This window comes from Teleopsis dalmanni, chromosome 1 (assembly GCF_002237135.1).
Source record: "Teleopsis dalmanni isolate 2A chromosome 1, ASM223713v2, whole genome shotgun sequence".
Taxonomy (NCBI): domain Eukaryota; kingdom Metazoa; phylum Arthropoda; class Insecta; order Diptera; family Diopsidae; genus Teleopsis; species Teleopsis dalmanni.
The window spans coordinates 56,140,190-56,162,958 of record NC_051846.1 but is presented as its reverse complement, the minus strand read 5'-3'; the positions used below and the strand labels follow the sequence as shown (position 1 = coordinate 56,162,958).

Here is a 22,769-nt window from a genome sequence, read left to right as displayed (position 1 = left end):
ATAAGATTAAAAAAATAAGAATAAAACAATAAGAATTAAATAATCAAGGTTTAAAATAATCAACCGTTTAAATAATCAAGTGTTAATAAATAAATAGGAACTAATGTAGTAAAATACATATCACTACAAGGGAAATAATAAGAGCTCTAGAGAAACGCAGCGGATTCATAGATGGTCAATATACAATCTGTATCAGATGCCACTTTATAACTGACGTGACGTCTTTTTCTATTTAATAAATTCATATATATACAAATCAATGAAATAATAATAAATTGATTTTTAACGTCCGTTTTGATGAAAGAAAATAAATTCTTAATATAAAATTAATATAAATAAATTCTTAATATATTGTTTTTACTAGAGAGGTATTTCGAACTGTATTTAATTACAACAATGAAATCTCGTTATTTTAATTTAATTATTCAACTCAATTTAAATTGAATTAATTAGAATAAAAAAAATTTTATTATTGAAATAATAAATAAAAAAAAAAAACAAATCCTAAAATAATCCTAAAATGGAGGCATTCAACATTATATTTTATAAATTATGTTATTATTAAATAAAATACAAACAGTTACTTATCTCGTTACTTATCTCATTCATCTCAAGCCGCCTTTTAGTTTCATTACACATTTTTATATAAAATATTGTACTTACCGAGTATTCCGCTTGTTGTCGCTGCAATTCTGCACAGCTAAAGTGCGCTGCTTGTGACAAGGATGGTGCATTTGATAGCTTCTGTTCCATTTCACGTAACCACTTACGTAAGTCTCTTGGATCCTCACAGAAACTTTCGTTACGATTTGTTTCATTAAGTATCTAAAAATATGCAATAGATTTTGTATTTAAAAATTACAATCCACAGACAGTCATGCACTGTATTATCGACAAACCTACCTTATAACAAAAATCAACTGCTTGAACGGTTGGTTCACCTTCAATTTCACAGCGAGCTTCTTTGCAAGTGTCTAGAAGGTTTGTGTCCATAATATAATTGTAATTAGTTTGTATTACAGCCCACAAATCATCTTTACCGGAACCTGAAATTGGTAAGGAAAATGCTAAGCAGATGTCGTAGTCGTGTGGAACATAATTTGAAATAGATAATTGGATATAAAATAAATGTGGAACTTGTAGAGATAAAATTAAGAAGATAAATGAGAATATGATATTGAGAAAAGAAAAAAATAATTAAACAAATCTTATGCAAAAAAGCAAATAAATACGTAATTCTACTCGTTGTTTCAAAGTACAAAGTTAATTAATAAGAATTTACACATAAAATACTATATTTTTAGCACAAAATATCTAATTTCTAGTATTTATCTCTATATTATTTTATAGTATTTATTTAAAAGGGCTCGTGCCATATTTATAGAAAATGAAGAAACACAAGAGATAGCTACTTGGCCATTGTTTCCACATATAATAATATATTAAGGTCGTGTGCGAGTTAGGCTAAGTTGCGTTCTAAATGAGGGAAATTCTAAGTTGTGCCGATAATGTCGTGATGTGTCGATACGTGTTGATAAATGGCTAAATGTGTGCAGTGCAAAAAATCCCAAGAAAAGTCCCATTTGGTTTAGCATCAACTTAGCCTAACTCGCACACGTCCTAAGTATGTTTGTTTCTGTAAAAAATGCCAAAATCCGTGAACCGAACTTTACATTAAAGTAGTATTGAATAATCTTAACAATTAAAAATATACATTATCAAAGAAAACTCTACTAAAAACAGCACCACTGAGGTTTTGGAAACCTTAATGGTTTATTACTTGTTGTTCTCAGTTATTTAGCGTCAGTTATTTAATCTGTCTTATAATCCATTACGAACGCTTTAGTCTCATTTAAATTCCCTTTTTTAAACTCAATAAATGTGGCTAAATGTTACGAGGGTCTAAACGACATTTCTTTGAAAAATTTTAAAGTACTTTTTAAGGTATCATGGTACATTAGGACGAATGACATCCTCAGGGAGCTTAAGATTGATCCGATCAAAAAATACATAAATGATGGAGCCCTGAAATTATTTGTGAAAATTGGCAAGCTAACCAACACTGCGTTATCGAATCTCAGAATGGGAGGTATGCAGATTTGAGGTCAATTAATGCTTAGCATGATGAAGTGATAAACAATAATCCAAACAAGACGTAGAGAAGGATTATGAAGAAACCTCGCAGTGAATAGCGAGTAAAAGTCCTCAAGTGCACTGACTCAACTAACCTCAACATAATAAATAAAATTAATAATCTTTAAATTTGAAATTATGTATATTTAAAATTATATGATATTTATTTAAAGGTATTTAAAGGTATTTAGTCTAAATCACTTTTGTGTTAGTTATTAAGGTTTTTATGATTGAAGAATTTTAAGTGTTAAATTTTGCATAACACTCTCGACTTAATTAAAATTTGAATCGATTCTCTCTCTTCTACTTTATTTTTAATTTTTCGGACCAAAGAATCAACTGTTGAACTTATATCACTCATATTAAGAAAAAATTTATTTAAAAATATATACATGTTGTTGTTGTTGTTGTGATTTGAGGTAGTACTATTGCGCACTTTTACTCTATTGTGGCTGGGGAGGTTATCCCTGCCCCACACTAAACTTTAACTATACTAGAATCATTATCATTTATTTATTTTCTATATAATGTTATAATGACTAACACATGCTTAACTGAAGTTGTCATAAAAATCGGATGACACAGTTTACCCAAATTATAAACAGTTTTTATTAATTGCCAAATTTTCGGTTAAAGAAAATTGAACAACAATTGAAAAAATCGAAATTTATTCAACCCAAATCAAGTACAACATTGGCTCGGTAGTCCATCATGTGAGTATGCGTTTCAAATATGACAGGGATCAACGTTTGGCATTAAATATGATATATTTTTTATAAACATTATTTACACAATTTTATATTTAAACCAATAAATTACTACCAAAAAAATTACTTTTAATTTATATTAAATTGTACGGACTGGATCGAAAACAGCTATATGATGAACTAAAAAATATACCTTATTATTAACCAATATTTTGTAATGAAAACGATTATAAAAAAAATAAAAAAAAAAAAATAGCAGGGTTAATAGAAGAGAAAGAAAAACCAATAGCAAAAGAGACGTTTCAAGAAAACGAATTTTTGACAAGAACTTTCAATGTATTTTCAAATAAAAACATAGCGTAGCAATAAATGCTAAAACTTCCAAGGAGTCTGTTAGAAATGAAGTCTGAAAGAATTAGTTAACAATTATATTATATCAATACAACTATAGCTCAAGGCAATTTCAATCTTGTACACTTAATATATAATCTAGGAATTTTTTTTTATACAAGTCATTTATTACACAAAAATAGGGCTGCTATAAACATTTTTATAACAGGTAGAAGCACTTTTTTTTAATATTTCAAAATACAATATGGTTCAAAAATCTGGTTTCTTGTAAATTCTTAATATAATAGTACTAGAATCAAGATCTTTGATCATTTAATTAACATTTACTTACCAAGCCCAAGTGTAGCATTACTGTGTAAACTAGATGAACTATGACTATAACCACTTCCCCATGAGTAGCGATGATTTTTACTATTTGGAAGAGTGTGGCAAACATTGGTCTCGACTATACGACGTTCCGTTGTTTTCTACAAATAGAAAAGATTAAATGACAAATTAATTATTAAAAAAAATTTTGAATTTGACCGTTTAATTGTCGTTCAATTTACACCATGTAAATGCATCGTTATTAACATATATAACAGAAATCAATATAGATACATGCATATTTATATTTAGATAGCGTAAGATTATTATAAAATAATGAAATCACAAAGTTGAACTTTGCTCATATATTATAATTAAATATATTACTAAAAAGATCTGACCTTGAACCTATATTTAAAGAGTTTGGTTTTTATGAAATCCTGCATATTTTAGAAAAGTTCTGAGAGCGTTCATTTAACATAACAGGCTTAAACTCTATTTACATTGATCAATAGTATAAATTAATTTATATAAATATATATATTTATTAAAAAATCGAATTTACATACAATTTTTTTATTTTGTACGTATACCAATGCCAAAACCCAACTGAAAGTTATGCGACGTTTTCTAGATATTTCAATACACTATTTTCTGCTCCACAAAACACGAAATGGTAATAAATCATTTGGAAAAGATTTGCTATACTCTATATAACCAAAAAATTCAGCTAGAGAAAGTTTTTATTTGTGAATCCCATATATATTTAAAGAATATATATGGCATATATCTTTGGGGCATATATTTAAATAAATTGATAAGAGTGGAGCACTTACAGCAATACGGTCTGGCTCTTGTTATGCAGCCAGGCTATATTCCAAAATAATATTAGACATAGCTGTACTATATTTTAGATAATTGAAAGTATTGAAAATTAAAGAATACACAATTCAGTTCGAGTTATAGTAATTATAAGCTCTTGCCGCATTACCGAATCATTAAGTCTAAGCTGTTCTCTCACAGCTATCCGGATTACTTGAAGCTCTTGTGAAAAACGGCCTGAACTTAATTAACATAAACACCGTACAAGCACCGTACATATGGTAGCATCATAACTACGTCAGATTACATACTTTTTAGTTGAAATTTAAATAAGCTTAGATAAAAAAAGTTTTGATACATTCGCCATATAAACTAACACCATTTCTCGACTATTTGTTTTTGTTTGTTCAAAGCACCCGTAAGTAGTTGTATTACATACTAGACTACAATATTATTTGTTAAAGTACTTAACCTATAAATGCTAACTGTCGTATGTTGATCTAATTATGGATTTGTCTAATGGCAAAAAAATAATTATAAAAACTAACATCAAGAAAAATAGACACTAATCGATATAATAAATATTAAAAATAAAACGGGTATCACGTTGTGTACTTTAATTCATTTTTGCATAATTTCTATAAAAACTGACAGCATTTCAAATTTATGACTATAAATGATCTTTAATTATATTAGTTTTTTTAATATTTCATAATAAAAATGTTACAATAATTAAATAGTTACATTAAATAAAAAGTGACAGCAAAATGACTAAAATGACGAAAATTATAAGCTATCAACAATACAGATACATGATATTAGGATTCATAAACGTAAATGTTGTAATTGCATAGTACAGATAAATGTTTCATATAAATAAAAAATTGTATATAATATGCATGTTTATTATATGTCTTATATTTTAAGAAAAAAAAATTTAAATTTAATATTTGAAAAAAAAAATTTTTTTTATAAAAGAAAAATTAATAACAATAAATCAGAGACATATATTTTTTATGTACTGCATATATACTACTTTATTAAATATGAAGTTTTATTATTCTATACGGATCGGTTAAAAAAACGCACTTTTATTATTTATGTTATGTAGCTATAATAATATTGTTTATAAAAAATATTTTGAATTGGAGCGATAACTTGCCGCGTGGAAGACTATTGCGAAGCGATAACTTCTGTAGTATAAAACGTTTAAGGGCCTAACGTCGCCTTTTACAGATGTACACTACACAATTCAAAAGAAAGGGAGATTAACAGTGCGAAAGCGATAGAAAGAGAAAGAGACAGAAAGTAAACCAGAAAGAAAGCGCGAGTGAGAAAGCCACAGAAAGAAAGCGAAAAAGTGACAGAAAAAAACGACAGAGAGAAAGTGAGAGAGAATAGGAACGCAAGGCAGAACACTAAATAGAAGAGGAACGAGAAAAAGAAGAGAAGCGAGAAAGAGAATAACGAGTGAGAGAAGAGGAACGAGAAAGAGAAGAACGAGTGACAGAAGAGGAACGAGTGAGAGAAGAGGAGCGCGAGAGAGTAGAGGAACATTAGAGAGAAAAGGAACATCAGAGAGAAGAGGAAGATCGCGATAATGAAAGAGAAATAATTCTTACGACATTCATTTATTTATGGATATTAATTTGACATTATCAGTAGTCAACTCAATCCGTATCACATAAAAAGTGTGTCAAACAATATCAATAGCGAATCATCAGTCCTTACTAATCCAAGCAAATGGAAGGAAAAACACAAAAAGCCGCACCTTTTATTGAGTAACAAATTTAAATTAATTTTAAATCTGTTTTAGTTCTAATATATTGGGTGCTATATTTTTAAATTCCAGTGAGGATAACGTGAATTTCTAATTGGTAGCCGAAGCATCTTCCTTTAATTTTATATGTGAAATTGGAAGCTGAGTTCACTGACATTGCTACGCAAAGTTTGTTTTTACCGAGCAGAGGTCGGTGTTCGGTTTCAAATCAATGATGTTAAAGGGTTTTTATATCATCAAGTATATATATGTTTTTGTAAAGATTTCAGAAAGACTTTTCAAATGATATATAAATATTTGTGAACAGCAAATATACCTGTCCATAATATACCTGCACTAATTTAGTTAATCAACCCATATAGAAAAGTTATATTGCAATTTGGTCCACATACATCAAACTTAGAATGTGAAAATTAAGTGCATACACTATTCATAAGAATTAAAATTATTTATGTTAGTTAACAGAAGAAGAGAAGGAAACGATTTAAAAAATTAAGGAACCTCAAGATTAATACAAAATTACATTGAGAAAAAAAATAGAGAAATTGAATATGGAGTAAACTTAAGTTCATATCGAATCAAATGAATCTGTGAAATTGTAAGATATCTCTTTGCACATCACATAAAATAATTCACTAATAAATGAGTTCGAAAAAGTATAGATATCGGATATAGTACCCATTCTACGTATTTATCCGAAATATTTTATTTTGGTTTGACACAATAAGTGACTCTTTAAAGAAATGCATAAACGTATACATTCTTGATAAATACATAACATCTGAATGGACTTAAAAGTTATATTAAAAAGTGTTCAAACTGTAATCATTAGTTGCGTTCCTTATATATAAACTTTAGCTGGAACCAAAAAAATGCTGTTAAACCGCACTGACAAAGTAAGCACAATCGCTTTTTTAAGATATTTAAGAACATTATTTCTGTCCTTGTTTTTATTTTCATTATGTTAAATTCAATATAATTGTTGAAACTTAAATTAATTAAGCTTTGTAGTTAGGGTAATTTAAATTATGTTAAAATATTAGGTTTAGATTCTAGAATAAATGTATAAAAAGAAAACGTAATTTCATTGGGTATATTTCTATACACCAGAAATTTGAGACCACTGCAAAAAGTCTTGCAATATTCAGCTAATCAGGTAATTCAGGTAATTCATGTATTTAGAGTCATACGTAGATCACCTGAATATTGCGAGGTAGAACCTGTCGGAACTCAGGTGTGATAGAATCTACAACCTAATATCTCCAGCACTTACAATAGTTGCTAAAGTCGTTGTTTTTAACTGAACAGATAAACAAATACAGAAACTCTTGTTAATATCTTTGCTTTTTTTTTAAATGGACATATGAAATTATTTTTTAATCTAATTTAATTTTAAAATAAATGAAGACTATCTCTGAAGTCACTTTTAGTGCTCATAGCAATACAAAAACGAATTTTAAAAATGTTTTACTCTGTAAGCAGCTTTTGATTGAATAAACTTGCTTGGTATTTATTCCATTAAACACAATTTGCAATATTTATTGATATAACCTTTTGAACGTTTTAATAAATAAATCAAAATAAAACGATTGGAAATGATAAATTGCTTGTAAGTTTGCAAACTGAAATAGATGTTAATAAAAATATCTATCGGATATTACGCATGCTGCAAATATTTCAGTAACAAAACACGGCTTCATTTTTTTACCATTTTTTTTACATTGAAAAATAAGTGTAAAATATATAATTAAAGCTTAATGGAAAACCAGTTAAAGTTGTCGTTGGAATATATGAGCAATAATTGTAAATTTTATTATTTTTTTATTTTTTTTTTTTATTACATTTTTTTATTAGTCATTTAAAGTTAATGGTTAAAAAATTATAAATTATTGTCGTCTAAGTAGGAAACTAACAGCTTTAAACCAATAGCAAACAGCGATAACCCTCAACAAAAACTCGCCTCAATATTCAGTTCAATCAATTGGTATTTAATCAATCAGATAAAAAAAAGCTATTATACAATAAAAAAATATATATCTCATAAATTATACTCACAACTAACTGGAAAAAGTTAAAATAATATTACTACATATAAATAAAATTGAATATAAAATCTCTATAATATATATGGGCAGAAAATCACAAATATTTTAATTTAGTTAAGAGTCTACTTAAAACCTGATCAATTAACTTTTGAATGGTTATTTTCTTTTGCAAGTCCATTGAAGAAAAATGTATTTGCATTAAGTCAATTTATCACTTTAATATCTCTTCATTTACAGAAGTAAAAATTCTTGAATGTTAACAAACAGTAAAATTTCCCAAGAAATCCTAATGATTTTTAATGATTTTAATGAATATTTCGCATAACTGAAAGCTTCTTGAATGCTTGGCACTGTTAGTTTGCGGCGACGCAAAAATGCACTACAGCAGAATTTTTACGACCTTCGTTAAAGAAAATAGTTGGAGATATAATTGGAAGTTGTACATCTGCGGAATGAGGATTGAGCAAGAATTGACCAGGCTCAACATTTTTTGAACAGTTGCACAACTTTGAAGACATGGCATATTTAAATGCTAATGACTTTGCGTTAAAAAAAAAAATATTATTAGCTTAGACTTTGTAATCAAGAAAGAAATGGGAAATTTTTATATAATTGATTTTAAACTAAATTTATGAGTAATCTAAATTAACTTTTTTTTCATATTACGGTGTAAAAATCAGATAACTACGGGGGGCATCTTACAATTTAGAATGAAATAAAAAAAAGTCCCATTATTGGGTCAAGGCTGACTTGAAATCAGATACAAACTACATCACACATCTGAAACCAAAATTTTTAATTTTTTTACAATCGGCTGAAAGCCAAGATCTGGAATAAATATGATAATACTAATTACATGGTTGACTCAGTGATGGAGAAAGGTACTAGAACAAGTATTTACTCGAAGGGCTTACAGGCAGTCAAACACTCATACTGATTTTTAATCATTTGTAGCATTTTTCGTGCTAAGATATACATATTAGGTGTACCGGTATGAAATGAGCGTTTATTGGTGAAAATAAAACACTAATTATTAATAGGAAAGTAAAAAACATTTTATTCAAAGTATTGGCCATTGCTTTCTACACATTTTGACCACCTTTCTGGCAATTTGTGGATACCACGCCAAAAAAATTGTTCGTCTTTTAAAGCAAACCAAACAGAGACCCAATTTTCGACCTCCTCGTAGGAATCAAAGTGCTGCTCCGCCAATGCGTGTCCCATCGATGAAAACAAATGATAGTCGGAAGGAGCCAAGTCTAGTGAATACGGCGGGTGGGGTAGCAGCTCCCAGCCAAGTGTTTTGATTGCATCCTGAACCCGTTTTGCTTTGTGTGCAGGTCATGTCATGGAGCAGAATTACCTTGCCGTGTCTTCTGGCCCATTCTGGTCGTTTCTCGATCAATGCATGGTTCAAATTTAGTTAAAAAAACATGAAATTTAATACAAATTAGTATTGTACGATTTAATCTATGAATATTACCGTCTTTGTAGAGATTCAGACAAAAATAAGGGTTATGAAATCGAAAACAATGAAATTGAAGATTAGAATGAAATGTCGTAATTTACTACTGAACTCTGAACAAAATAAGGTCTGGTCTGTTTTTGTTAAGGTTCTAAATAAATTAATATATAAGGAAACAAGATTGCTAAATATATAAAAATTAAGCCGATATCTCTTCACAAACTCTAATGTGAGAACTCTTTAATGAACTAAATAATGCGGTTGTGAGATCCTAAGATTACATAGTAACAGAACGAAACCTATTTTGGGAATATTGTTAATTTTTGTTAACTTATTTTGGTGTTATCACCAATAAATTATTATCAAATTGGAACACATGAAAAGGAAAATTAATGTCATAATCAAACAACTTTATTTACAGTTATAACTTTACTACAGTAGAATTTCGCTAATCCGGGTCCATAAAAATTGCTGCTAATCCGGCTTACTGGTACAATCAGATTGCGTGACCCATATTAAAAATCCATTAAAAATCTTGTATGGTTAAATATTTTTTTTATCAACATCAACTAAATAAAAATTAAGCAATAATCTACTGCTTATTAAATTTATCTATTAATTAAATACCATACAAACAAATCTCATAGGTGAATAAACCACATAGGCAAATAACCCATAAATGTGATTTACTTCACTAGACCATACAGCATATAACATACATTCTTTAGAATGTCTATATATGCCGAATCACATAGACATATAGACATATAATTAATATTTTCTTATTATTTTTTATTCTTAATTATTTAATTTATGATTAGTAATTCTAATTTTATCCAGATTAAGAGGGAATAAGAACCAAACCGTGATTTAGTGAGGCCGTGATTTCAATATGGATGATCTCAAAATTATTTGATACCAGTTAAATTTCAAATGCTTACGTATATCAAATTATTATAGATTTGATCCGATAAAGAGCCTTCAGTCTTTTTTAGTAAATGAAATACACCCAGCGCTGCTGATGTTATTGGCAAGATGATGTCAAATAGCAGATTTTAACTACCTTAGAGATATCTCTTTGAAATTTATACTAATCTGCCTCACTAAAATGGGTCAAAGGAAAGGAAGAATATTTCTGCATCAGCAGAAGCACGAACTTTTTCAAAAACGGATCGAATAAGAATATGTTGATTTCAGGTTTTGATAAAGGGTACTTCTGTGAACTATAAGTTAGAAAGTTCTCGGCAATGTAAATTACTTAAAAAGTGTTACACATAGAAAAATAAAAAATATTAAATTAGCTTTGATAATTTCTAAAAAAAAAAAAAAAAAGTGATTATGAAAGTGATTATATCGAAATGAAATGAAATGTTGCGACAAGAAATAAAATATCTTAAGGAAATAAATAGTGATCACAAAAATAGTGGTCATTGGAAAGTGGATCCATAAAAACAATGTCCAGTATTAAGGTGTGATAATATTCCTATTATCACTGTCATTATATACCATTATACCATTATCGTTAGTAAATCCTAATCAATGTGAATAACTAAAGAAAAGTTTTACATAAATAAATTGGGCAAATGAAGACTATTAAGATGAAGTATTTAACTAATGCAGTCACAAAAGACACTTTTTTCGAATGAAAGAATTTTTTTAACCTGAAGAGAAATTAGTAGGGACAAAAATTAAAAGATAAAGGTTAGATAGGTGTGGATTATTAGTTTATAGCAAAGTAATTCAACTTTTCAATTGAATTTAATGTATCCACGAAGAATTTTTTCAAATCAATGTCTTTCGTCTAAGAAGACTTGCTTATAGACCAAATTGGGTTGGTACAGATTAGAAACTATTTAATTCGCCATGCAAGTAGAAAACTATCTCCATCATTATCATTATGTCCTCTACCATTTCGGAACGCATTTTAATATGATTTCAGTTATAAAACTTTGTGTGACTTATGAAAGCGAAGATGAAAATTATAGAGTTGGGGTTGACCCATGTGTACATGCATTTCAATTTTTTATATAGAGTAATTATATGTAAAATAAATCACTAAATTATTTTAAATTATTTTAATAGGAAAATTAATAGGTAAATTAATAGGTAAATAATTTATTTTAATAGGTAATTCAAAACTTTCAAGAGGCACTCAAATTTTTGTTTTTGATGTGCCTTAAACAGGGACCGTAACAGTTATCATAAAAAAAATAAAAATCATCTTATAACTGTTATCATTTGCATTTTAAAATAAAACTCAAAACTTATTTTTGAGTTTTAAAATAAAAAGCAAATTTTAAGAGTTATTTCTGCGCGAAAAAATAAGAGGCATATAATAATAATTATTTTTGATGAATATAATAAAAATCAAATTTAATTATTATTTTTTAAGTTTTATTTTAAAACGCTCATATATAAAAAGCATGCATAATGTTAGGGATAAAAGTTGTAAGAATGATAACTATTTACTTAAATAAGAGTTCAGACAAGTTTTTGTTGCTGCTTTTTTCCATAAAAAATTTTAAAATAACTGTTATTTTCGGTCCCTGGTCTAAAACGAGTTTTAGTAATACGTACTATACATATGTTTTTTTTACCCTTTCATTTATTATTATTTATAATAAATAATACATTTAAAAATTGGATAATAAAACAATTTGGATTTCGATAAAAGAGTAGAATAACTGCAGTTTATATTTTTTAGTCTAAAACTTTCCAAATTCCTGAAAACAATCCTTACTTGATATTATTAAATATTTCTATTCCTAATTATGAGTTTTTTTTTGTTAGGAATCATATCAAATATCGAACATAAACTCTACGCGCGAGAATGTTTATTTTATATATTATTAATATCTTTCTTATATAAAAAATTTATAAAAAAATGGTTAAAAAAAACATCGATTTAATTGAAACTTTTAACTAGAATTAACTGTATTTGATAATGATCTGTTGCGTTTGAAACTATTGATTCATTATGAAATTTATTTTGAATATATTATGTTAAGTATTAGCATTTTAAGTATATAAAAGCTCCGTGCACTTTATATGAATTGTATATGTTATGTATAATCACGTATAATCCTTCTCAGTCATGTTTAAAGATACAATATCGTGCATGAGCATTTTACAGCAATTTCAATTGCTTACTAACAATTGAAAATGAAACCAAGAATTAGAATAGTGAAATTAAATATGAAACAAAAACAAACACTTAACTGCAATCCTCTTAAAATTAGTTTTTTTTCTCTATCTTCTGGAAGATGCAAATACTAACATATCGTATATACACTTAATATACCACCTTATACTTTGGAAAACCATATATAGTTAAGACTTACCTTAAGACTATTATAAGGGCGCTCAACCCTTAGTTTGGCCTCGATAACATCACGAATTTCTTGCTTCTCATCATAGGGCAGCGATGACATCGACCATGATGTCTTTATGCTAGTGGGCATAGTATCGGCACCGGTAGTAGTCATGGCGGCACCACCGACTACCTCAGTATCAAGTGTTCCATTGGTGAATTGTTTTGCGTGTGCATTTTTATTGCGTTTCTTTTTCTTCAGGGAACTACTTGCGCTGGTTGGCATAACGAAACATTTTCCTGTCGCAACAGAGGGGCTTTGGGATGCATCATTCGATGTTAATACTGTTGCATTTGTTTTTGTTGTTATTGTGGTGTTATGTGTTGGAGTTGTTTCAGCTACTATTTCAGTTACGTTTTCAGCTGTTGTGTTTGTTTTTGTCGTTATTGGATTTAAATTTGTTGGCGTTACATTCATTAAATCATTCGCCATGGCCACTGTTTCAGTCTCTTGGTTGCTGGACGTCGTTGCAATTTCTGCTGCATCAGACGCCGTTACTATTTCGTTTATTTCGTTGTTTTGAGCATTTTGAATTTCGTTGGTAGTTGGTTTATCTTCGGTAATAGTTTTTGCCAACATTTTAGTTTGGATTGTGGCAAATTTGGTTCCGTTTAATTTTTTCTTTATTTTTAATTAAAATAATTAAAATTTTATGTTTAAAATTTGCATGTCTGCTGCCATTTTCGTTTGCAAAATTTTTTTGCAATTGTTTTGTGTATTTATTTTTTTTTTTTGTTTTGGTATCCAAAGTGTGTGTACCACTTATTGACTTCCGCTTTTCAGTACTTTTCGCAAAGTTTTTAAAGTTAAATCTGCAAAAAAAAAAAATAAAAAAATATTTAAAATCGTTTCAGTCTACTGATCTCTTTAATCGTACTAAAGGTTATTAAACCAAATTCATGTGAAATAATTAAACTTAAGATTATTCTTTAAATATTTTAAAAAATTACAGATATGACAAGAACTTGTCTTGAAAATATTTTTTTAGATGCAGAAAAAGAAAAAGAATGTTATTTAAATTGAATATAATTTTTTTAATATATTTATTGCATTTAGAGATAACAGCAAATCCAATAAATGAAGCACTTCTTTTTTTTTTGTTATTGATTTACATTACACTCTACATTTACATTATACTGTACATTAAGCAAAACAAAATATATTTCCGATAGCTAAAATGCATCAAACGCTTTCAACTGCTTAAAACCATATCTATTCCTTTCCATATAGGAAAGGTCTGTTATTTCTACCACTCCTCCGCTCCTCTATATAATCGTGATTACAGTAGCCCCCTTCATGAAGTACACAATAATTCTTTATAGCTTAGATATATTTACTTAATAAATGTTAAGCCTTTTAATCATCTACTTCATTTCTTTCCCTGTATTCTGGAATGAGGTTCCCTGCCTCGGATCTTGTTTTAGTAGGTTCAAGTCTCACAAAAAAAAACCATCTCTAATAAAATAAATTGGAAAAAAAAAAAATAATGACTGAAATAACATTTCAATAAGGAAGGAATGAAAAAATATGAGCTTATATTTTAATCCAAATTTGATTTATTATTAATTAATAAAAAAAATCACAAGCATTAGAATAAAGATGGGACATATTAAGGGTATATTCTACGAATCGTGTTACTACATCCATGATTAAACTGCGGAATGCAAGAAGAAGAATTATTCACTTAATAAAAATAGAGAGCTAGGAATTGAGGAAGCCCAAAAGTGCTAGAAGAAGCTCACCCTGAAATTTTTCCGTATATAAAATATCAGAAAAAAGATTGTGAGTAACTTGTGTGCTAGAAAAAGAATAAAAAAAAGTTTAGGGATATAGCAGTTATTACTCTTACGTTATAACTAATAATCGCAATAGATACATATGTCTCTCAAACATGCATGTCATCAAAGGCAAGTAGAAAACGAATAATCTGCTTATAATAAAAGAGTTTAGTCTTATTTATACGACATAATTTTTACGATTATGAGTTTAACATAATCGTAGCTAAAAATATCATTATACTGAACCTGACTTACGTGAGGGTTAAATTTGCTCTTTTAAAGGTACACAAGTGCAAGGTATTTAAACTTGTAAACAAGTAACTTAACGAGAGCGGCACTTAAATATAATTTCCATAATCAGGCACTTTTTATTATTTAATGCATTCATGCTCTGCCAACTATTAAGAGTAATTACTAAAATTTTGCAGGAACTTAATTTAATTTTTTTAATGCTTTTGTATATAAATAGAGCATTAGGTGAGGTTCAGCAAAGATTCTGAAACGCGATTTGGATATCACGTAATCCTCATCATAACACAGTTGTTCAATGATTTTACTGCTGAATGTAAGGTACAATGTCAGTAGCTAACGTCCCAATACATAGTCATCCGAAACATCTAAACAGTGGAAACTAAATACTTTATACCGTATTGGGTGGGTGGTGTTGGATATTGCATTAGTTTATAATCCAGTTGTTATCAAATATTGTCATCAAAGCTGCTGGTCACTGATGTTTGTTTACTGGTACTGTTACTGTCGTTGTCAAAGTCGCCACATATGCAGGTTCAGGGATACCACAGTCAATGGGATAATCTGTTATATGAAATATATAATTGATGACAGAAGCATAGAATATTACCCATTTGGTTATTTGCATAACCAAAATCAATTCAAACATTTTAGCAATCGATTTCGATTTAATTAAACAACACAAACTCATTGAAAAATTCGGAATTGTTGAAATTTCAAAAAAGGACATTAAATTTAAACAAATATTAATTAATTAATTTGCTATACTATTTAGTATTTACTAAAATTTTGGATTCGCACTATATGATAGTATACACATAGTCAACTAATTTTGTTTATTTGAGAACACAATGTGCATGCGTTCCAAAATTTGAAAACTAATAGACCGATAGACCTCACACTTTGGATTCGTCAAACTGATCAAGTCTACAATATCATCTTTACAAACTTAACGTTCTCCTATCTACAGTAGTGTCAATACTTTAACAAGGTAACTTAAAATCAAATAATCGAAAACTTAAGTCTAATAGAAAGAAAAACAATAAAATCGTAGACATAGCACAATAGTCGATTATTATATTCAAAAATAAATTTGATTCGTGCAACTACCGGAAAATATACTTAACATTAAACATAGTAATCCAAATTATTTTTCCAAGATAGCTATTTCGAACATGGTAAAACATATTCATTTCAACTACCTACAAATTTTATGAACCATTAAATTTGGTAATAAAAATTTATTTATTCTGTTTGCGTTAAGCTATGGTAATACTTTTTTATTTATTTATTAATTAACATAAAAACATAAAGTATTTTTCGTTATATTTCTCGTTATTTATTAAAATTATTCATTATTTAATTAAGCAATTTTAACAATTCACAATAATTATAAATAAGTAATACTGAACCCAAATTATATATCTATATAATAAATTAATACTAATATCATACCATTGATATATATTTTTATACATATATTGGATTAGTTGAAACAGATGAATTAATTTAATACCGTCCACTAAAATTATTTCAATTCAAAACAATGTCTCAATCAAATTTCAAGCTATAGTCGAACTGATCGAAAGCGTTTTAAATCTCTAACAAATAATATAATATTATTAAAGTTTCTCAGTTAGAATTATAAAATGCATATAATAGAATATAATTGCTGGATTGTATTTGGATTTGTTTTAAAATAGATACGGAAAGGAAATATTTCTTTAAGTATTAAAGTCAATGTCTTTATATTTATATGTTTAGAACTACAACTTATACCATAAGTTGATACTAGAGAAATTAGTCAACCTAATATACCGTGAAAACGTTACGAATACAAATATAATCCAAAAAATATGAAAAGCAAGCAAATTAGTAGATTTCGAATAAATGAATATAGTCTCTCTCTCTTTCTCTCTCTCTCTCTCTTGTGTTTGTTCTACATATTACATCCTGTACAAAAAACTATTGTGATCGTATATTTTCATATAAAATTGTGATTAACATACAAACGATTAAATTACAATCGTGGACCAAAAGTTAGAACTGCTCAAGAAACCTGGAATTGTTTACTCATGATTAAAATCAAACACATTAAATTGATTATTAAAGTAGCTTGGTAAAGAGCTGCAGATACAAATATACATTAGTATATAAAGATTTTGTACAAACCAATTATTTTCATTTAATTGTACAATTTTGTTATAAAATAAATACTTTGTCATATACTATCACCAAAAATTCAGAGGGTTTAGATGTGTAATAAAAGCTTGACATCGTTTGGGTTAAGTTCATTTTAAATAACTCACATCGATAAGAAATTGTTATATCTTTTGCAGATATATCCGACTACTTTTTACAATTTACCAACTGTGTTTCAAAACTCATTTTGTTCGAAGCGAGGGTGGTATCTGTCTATTAATTTTAGTAAAACTGAAAATACTTCCACATCACTACACATCTAAACTGTATCTAAATTTTCTCACAATCTTTCTTAATCTCCATATTCCATAAAATTGCAAAATTGGAAATCAATCATTGCCACTTTATGAAACATATGGCTGTAAAACATATGGTTTGTAAAAGATAGTTTCAGCAAAAGGCTCTTTAGCCTTTCACCATTTTTAAATATTAAGTAATGCTTGAGGCTTTTCAAATTATGCAAATAATATGTAAATATAAATACATATAAGATGACAGCAACTATTGGATTAGATGCCAATAGAGACAGGTTATAAATTCTCATCTAAAAAAAACTTTTATTATTTAGATTTTAATATGAAAAAAACACACAAATAAAAAGGATCTCTCTAATCTGAAGCAGTTTCTGTTTCACTGGCTTCTGTTTTAGCGTAGAGCAAAATGAATGAGAATCTCTCACCGAATAGATAGAGGAAAAGTAAACTGTTCCTTTTTTCTGTATAAACGTTGCTCTTAATAGGCAGAGAGCCAACTATACCAGCCAATTTGCTCTTCAATAAATTTGGTTAGTAAGCGAAAGTTAAAAATAATAACCCTCTTAGGTTCCTAAGAGGGTTATGGACCAAATATAACGATGCTCCCTATACAAACAACAGACCAATTAGTTAATAAATTTAATAAAATATTAACAAAATGAAAAGTAAACGCTAATATGGAAAGTCTCCACTTGATTCAATCAATCAAATAATTCAGATTTTGTTTAAGTGACATTCATGCTCAATTTAAACAATCTACACTTAACATTTTTACTTGTTTTAATATAATTTTTTTTATAAATGTTAGCACTTAAATAAATACATATTAGTGAATTCTATTTATCTTTTTAAGTAATTGTACATAATAAATAGTTTACCTTAAACAAATTATTTAGATTGTGCAGTTTTATTGAATGTTAATTATATTTGAAAATGTTTATGGCAATTATACAGACAATATAATTTAAAAAGACTTAAAAATTACTTAATATTAAAAAGAATTTGAAATTCATACATTACATAAACCAATGTTGAAATTAAAAGCTATTATATAAGTATTATATAAGCTAGCTTATCAAACAATAAACAAATTTCGTGAACAAATCCAACAAAAGACTTTAATGACTAATAGATTTTGCCGCCGCTGGCAAAGAAGGTAATCAGAGATACAAAACGTAAATAACTGAAAATTAGCGTGAAGTCCAATAAACACCTAACGCCTTCTTCATATAGAAAGTTATCTACAAAGCAAATCTACAAGAACAAAAATTTTAAATTAAATTTATTACTTAATATTCAAACAAGAAAAATTTATATAATAAACACGATAACAAATTTGATTGCGTTTAAAAATAAATAAATAAAAATTGTCTAAGCAAAAAATTAACCCAAACCAAATAAATACATTTTATAAAAATTATCTATGAGCACGAAAAGAACAGACAACCATGAACAAAAAACCAAAAATAAACCGAAAAAAAAAAATGAAGAATTACTTTAAAACCAATTTGAACCCACCACAAAACCACATATGTGACTTTATTGGCCAAAGTACGATTGTTGGTACGGAACGATTTTTTATAACGCGCAATTTTGCAATTCAGTATTAAGCGGAGAACTCACAAGAACAAAAATAACAAGGCAAAAAACAATGTCATGTTTCTATTATGTATTGGGTACTCGTATCTAGTATCTATTTTAGGTTTCACTTGGTAGCGAAGTTAACTTTGAAGTCGGCCAGTAAATAAAATAAACAACTTGTGTGCAGTTTTATGTAAAGCTACTCAATCGCACTTTTGATTTTTGCTAGTGGTACTAATATACATTAAGACTGAAAAGTTTTCGGAAATTCTCATTTAAAATTCGCGCGCTGTATATTTTTCGATATTTTAAGTTTATGTAGTTTGGCAGCACTGTCCTTATTACTATGCCAAAAATGAGCGCGATCTGTCAGACAGTTCGTTTACGGCAGCTGTTGAAACCAGTGTTCACCTCAGTAGTGCGTTGCGAAATGTCTTCGACGGTCGTACGACCGTCCTGAGAAGGCTTTGTACCACTCATAAACTTGAGTTTTCGATAAAACTGATTCCCCATAAGCCTTTTGTAGCATTCGCAACGATTCTGCACACGAAATTTCGTTCGAAACACAAAATTTGATGCAAAACTCTTTGTTCAATATTTTTTTCCATTGTTTTTTTCGCAACGCACTACTGAGGTGAACTGGTTTCAACAGCTGCCGTAAACGAACTGTCTGACAGATCGCGCTCATTTTTGGCATAGTAATTGTCCTTAATTGCTGCCAAACTACATAAACTTAAAATATCGAAAAATATACAGCGCGCGAATTTTAAATGAGAATTTCCGAAAACTTTTCGGTCTTAATGTACCTAGGCAAAAATTCTGCACGAAGGGGTGAAGGTGCATTTACAGTCTTGGCGGCATTGTTCTGTAGTTTGAAGTGCTTAAAAGCGAAAATTTAACTACCAACCTACACAGCCGTCCAAATACAGACAGTAAAAAATAAACTGACTTCAACAAAGTGAGAATGCAAAAACGTAATTTATAATGTCGGCTGACATTTAGTCCATATAAAGTTTTATGCGGCATTTGTTATTGCAACAGCTATTAAAAAACCTTTTTTCCACCAATATTCAAGAAGTTAATCATTTGAATTCGCGCCAAAAAATAGCCAACATGGAACTTTGGGCGCTGCTGTTTTTTTTTTGTTGAAGTTTCACTCTTAAACGACAACTTTATGGCCAACTTTAATGTCAATTGGCAATGATACGTACGTTTTCAATGCTCCAACACATTGCTGGTACCTTCCATTGGTCCCTGTTTTTATAAATAAAAATGTTAACTTCAAACTTCCTCTGCAGTTCGTCAATTTGATTTCGTCGCCTGAGTTGCATAGAAATGAGCATTAAATGCCAAGTGGTGGAACGTACGCCAAGGAAACGATGATTCATAAACAAATAATGAAATATTATTAAATAAGCATAAAATAAGGAAATTAAACTCTGCTCAAATTAACAACTATTTTTTGTTATGATACGAGGGCGATTTGATAAATCACTTTTTGAATTTTCCGTGCAGTTACTCCAAATGCAATAGTGCTGCCGTCAGTTGTAATCTACCAGTGGCCAACTTTCTAATTTTGAGCAAGCTACGTCGTTCAGTTGGTGTTTGATAGCCGTTCAAGGCAGACAACCTCGTGAATTTTTACGAAAATGGAAAAAAGTGAATTTCGTGTGCTGATTAAGCATTACGATCCCAAATCCACGAATTGGGATACGAATTGCTACCCCATCTAGCATATTCTCCAGAATCAGCCCCCTGCGACTATTTTCTGTTTCCAAACCTAAAGAAATGGCTGGGCGGTAAGAGATTTGAGTCGAATGAAGAAATCATTACCGAATCAAACGCGTATTTTGAGAACTTTGAGAAAACCTATTATTTGGAGACAATAAGAAAATTAGAAAAACGCTGGACTAAATGTATCGAGCTAAAATGTGATTGTGTAGAAAAATAAAATGTTTATTTGTCGAAAAAAATTTGTTTTATTCAAAAAGTCACTGACTTATCAAACCACCCTCGTATAATTATAAGTGATTATATTTAACACTTTTTATAATATAATTATAAGAAATCAAAAAAGAAAATATATTAATTTGTTCATCATCATCATTAGGGACGCCACGATCCTAGTTGAATCTTGGCCTCCCTGTATTACATATATGTAAAATATTAATTTGTTTATAATAATAAAATTTAGTGATAGATGAACTACTGACATCAAAATGTTTATAGTTAAAACTTCAATTGGAGTATTCAAACTATCATGTAAAATCATTGCCAGGTGCACCTATGCATTTCTTGCACCTTGCAATAAGTTTGCAAGACAGAGTAAATATTCTTAATTAAGTATCTAATATAATGTTTACTCTCAGGCTTATCTAATCTACTAAGCATATTTTTATAGATGTTTTGTATGGATTTTGTATAAGAAATTGCACATATTGCTGTATTTTGATCGAGTTAAGTAAAAGAGTCTAAACAAAGCTTAAAGTGTTTTTTAGAAGTTTGATTTTTAGATTGACAAGAGTTTTTCTAAATGCTGAATTAGTGGTCGTAAATGTAACGAACGCAGAAAACATTTTAACAAATTTAGAAATAACTGTGCCATTAACTTGAAGAGTTTTAATGAAATTCTCACAAAAAAAATAGCCACGAAAAAAGAAAATAATTCTCCAATTCTTCTCTGAAAGCTAAAGCAATAACAACATAGCTCCACCACTATTTCTAACATAATATAGATTTTCTTAAAGAATAAAATCTAGTGCTACAACTTAGGCAGAGTGACCTTTTTCATTGTTTAAACTTTTGCAGACATCGTATTAGTTATAGTAGGCAAAACTTTTAATCATTCATGCGATATATTAACTAAACAATCCGAGGCTTAAAGTAGTGTTAAGATTCATAATTTAATTAGAAATTAAGATATATAATTTATGGATCTACAAAAATTTATACCTTCTTCTTTCTTCCAAAAAAAAATTTATTTTAACGACTCATTAAAATTTCACCATAAGTATAACATACATATCAATGTATACATATATGTATATAATTAATATTAATTTTATTAATATTAGTAATTATGTATTTGTGGAGATGATTACATATATTTGTTTGCAAAAACTGAAACATCTTTAACATTCAATTTTAACTAAGGTCTCACTAATTAATTTTGAGATACTTTACTTTGAAATCGTTAGGATAATCGATTAATTGCAGTTTCTCATAAATTTTTTTATCTATCACATTTCTTCGCTTACTGTTCTTGGCCAATACTCTCTGACAATCTTAAAAATACAGTATCAACATTAAAATAAATGACAATTATAATTTTATATATTATTTTTTAATTAGAATAATGTATTATATGCTTTAAAAATTTTGTTTTTGGATATTAACTGCATAGGTACTAACTGAGACAGGGTTATAAATACAATGGGATAGAAGTTATAATTAGTTATTATTTTGATATATAACCAAATAATTTGTCCACCACTTCTATATGGTTGTGTAGCGTTTAGCAAAGCTTCAAACACTACTATTCACCAGTTAGAAATTGCACAAAGCCAGGCTCTGAGAAGACTTTTCAAAGTTCCTTGGTACATTAGGACGAATGACATCCTCAGGGACCTCAAGATTAATCCCATCAGAAAATACATAAAGGATAGAGCCCTGAAATTATTTGCGAAATCTGACAGACTTACTAACACCGCGTTATCAAATCTCAG

The 22,769-nt window shown here is 28.6% G+C and overlaps 2 protein-coding genes across 2 annotated transcripts in view; both read right to left on the bottom strand.

The window, feature by feature from the left end:
* Nucleotides 1–610: 610 nt before the first annotated feature.
* LOC119681788 lies at nucleotides 611–13,650 on the bottom strand. The gene is made up of 5 exons (XM_038095080.1): nucleotides 12,951–13,650; nucleotides 3,523–3,658; nucleotides 904–1,046; nucleotides 664–825; nucleotides 611–619 (listed from the first exon to the last, which is right to left on the bottom strand). Exons 1-5 carry the CDS (start codon nucleotides 13,557–13,559, stop codon nucleotides 611–613), a joined length of 1,059 nt encoding a protein of 352 aa, XP_037951008.1. The 5' UTR covers nucleotides 13,560–13,650.
* A 92-nt stretch (nucleotides 13,651–13,742) lies between these two features.
* Nucleotides 13,743–22,769, bottom strand: part of LOC119681784 — a 53,670-nt gene continuing 44,643 nt past the window's right edge. The window contains exon 3 of the mRNA XM_038095067.1: nucleotides 13,743–13,792. Within this exon, the coding sequence (XP_037950995.1) occupies nucleotides 13,743–13,792 (50 nt within the window). The remainder of the gene's footprint in view (nucleotides 13,793–22,769) is intronic.

What these genes read in the sequence shown, in the direction of transcription:
- LOC119681788 (XM_038095080.1), bottom strand. Translation starts at nt 13,559, where the DNA reads ATGTTGGCAAAAACTATTACCGAAGATAAACCAACTACCAACGAAATT. An exon ending in TAATGCTACACTTGGGCTTG is followed by an intron (nt 1,047 to 3,522) that starts GTAAGTAAATGT and finishes TACCAATTTCAG; the next exon opens with GTTCCGGTAAAGATGATTTG. An exon ending in CAGTTGATTTTTGTTATAAG is followed by an intron (nt 826 to 903) that starts GTAGGTTTGTCG and finishes GCATATTTTTAG; the next exon opens with ATACTTAATGAAACAAATCG.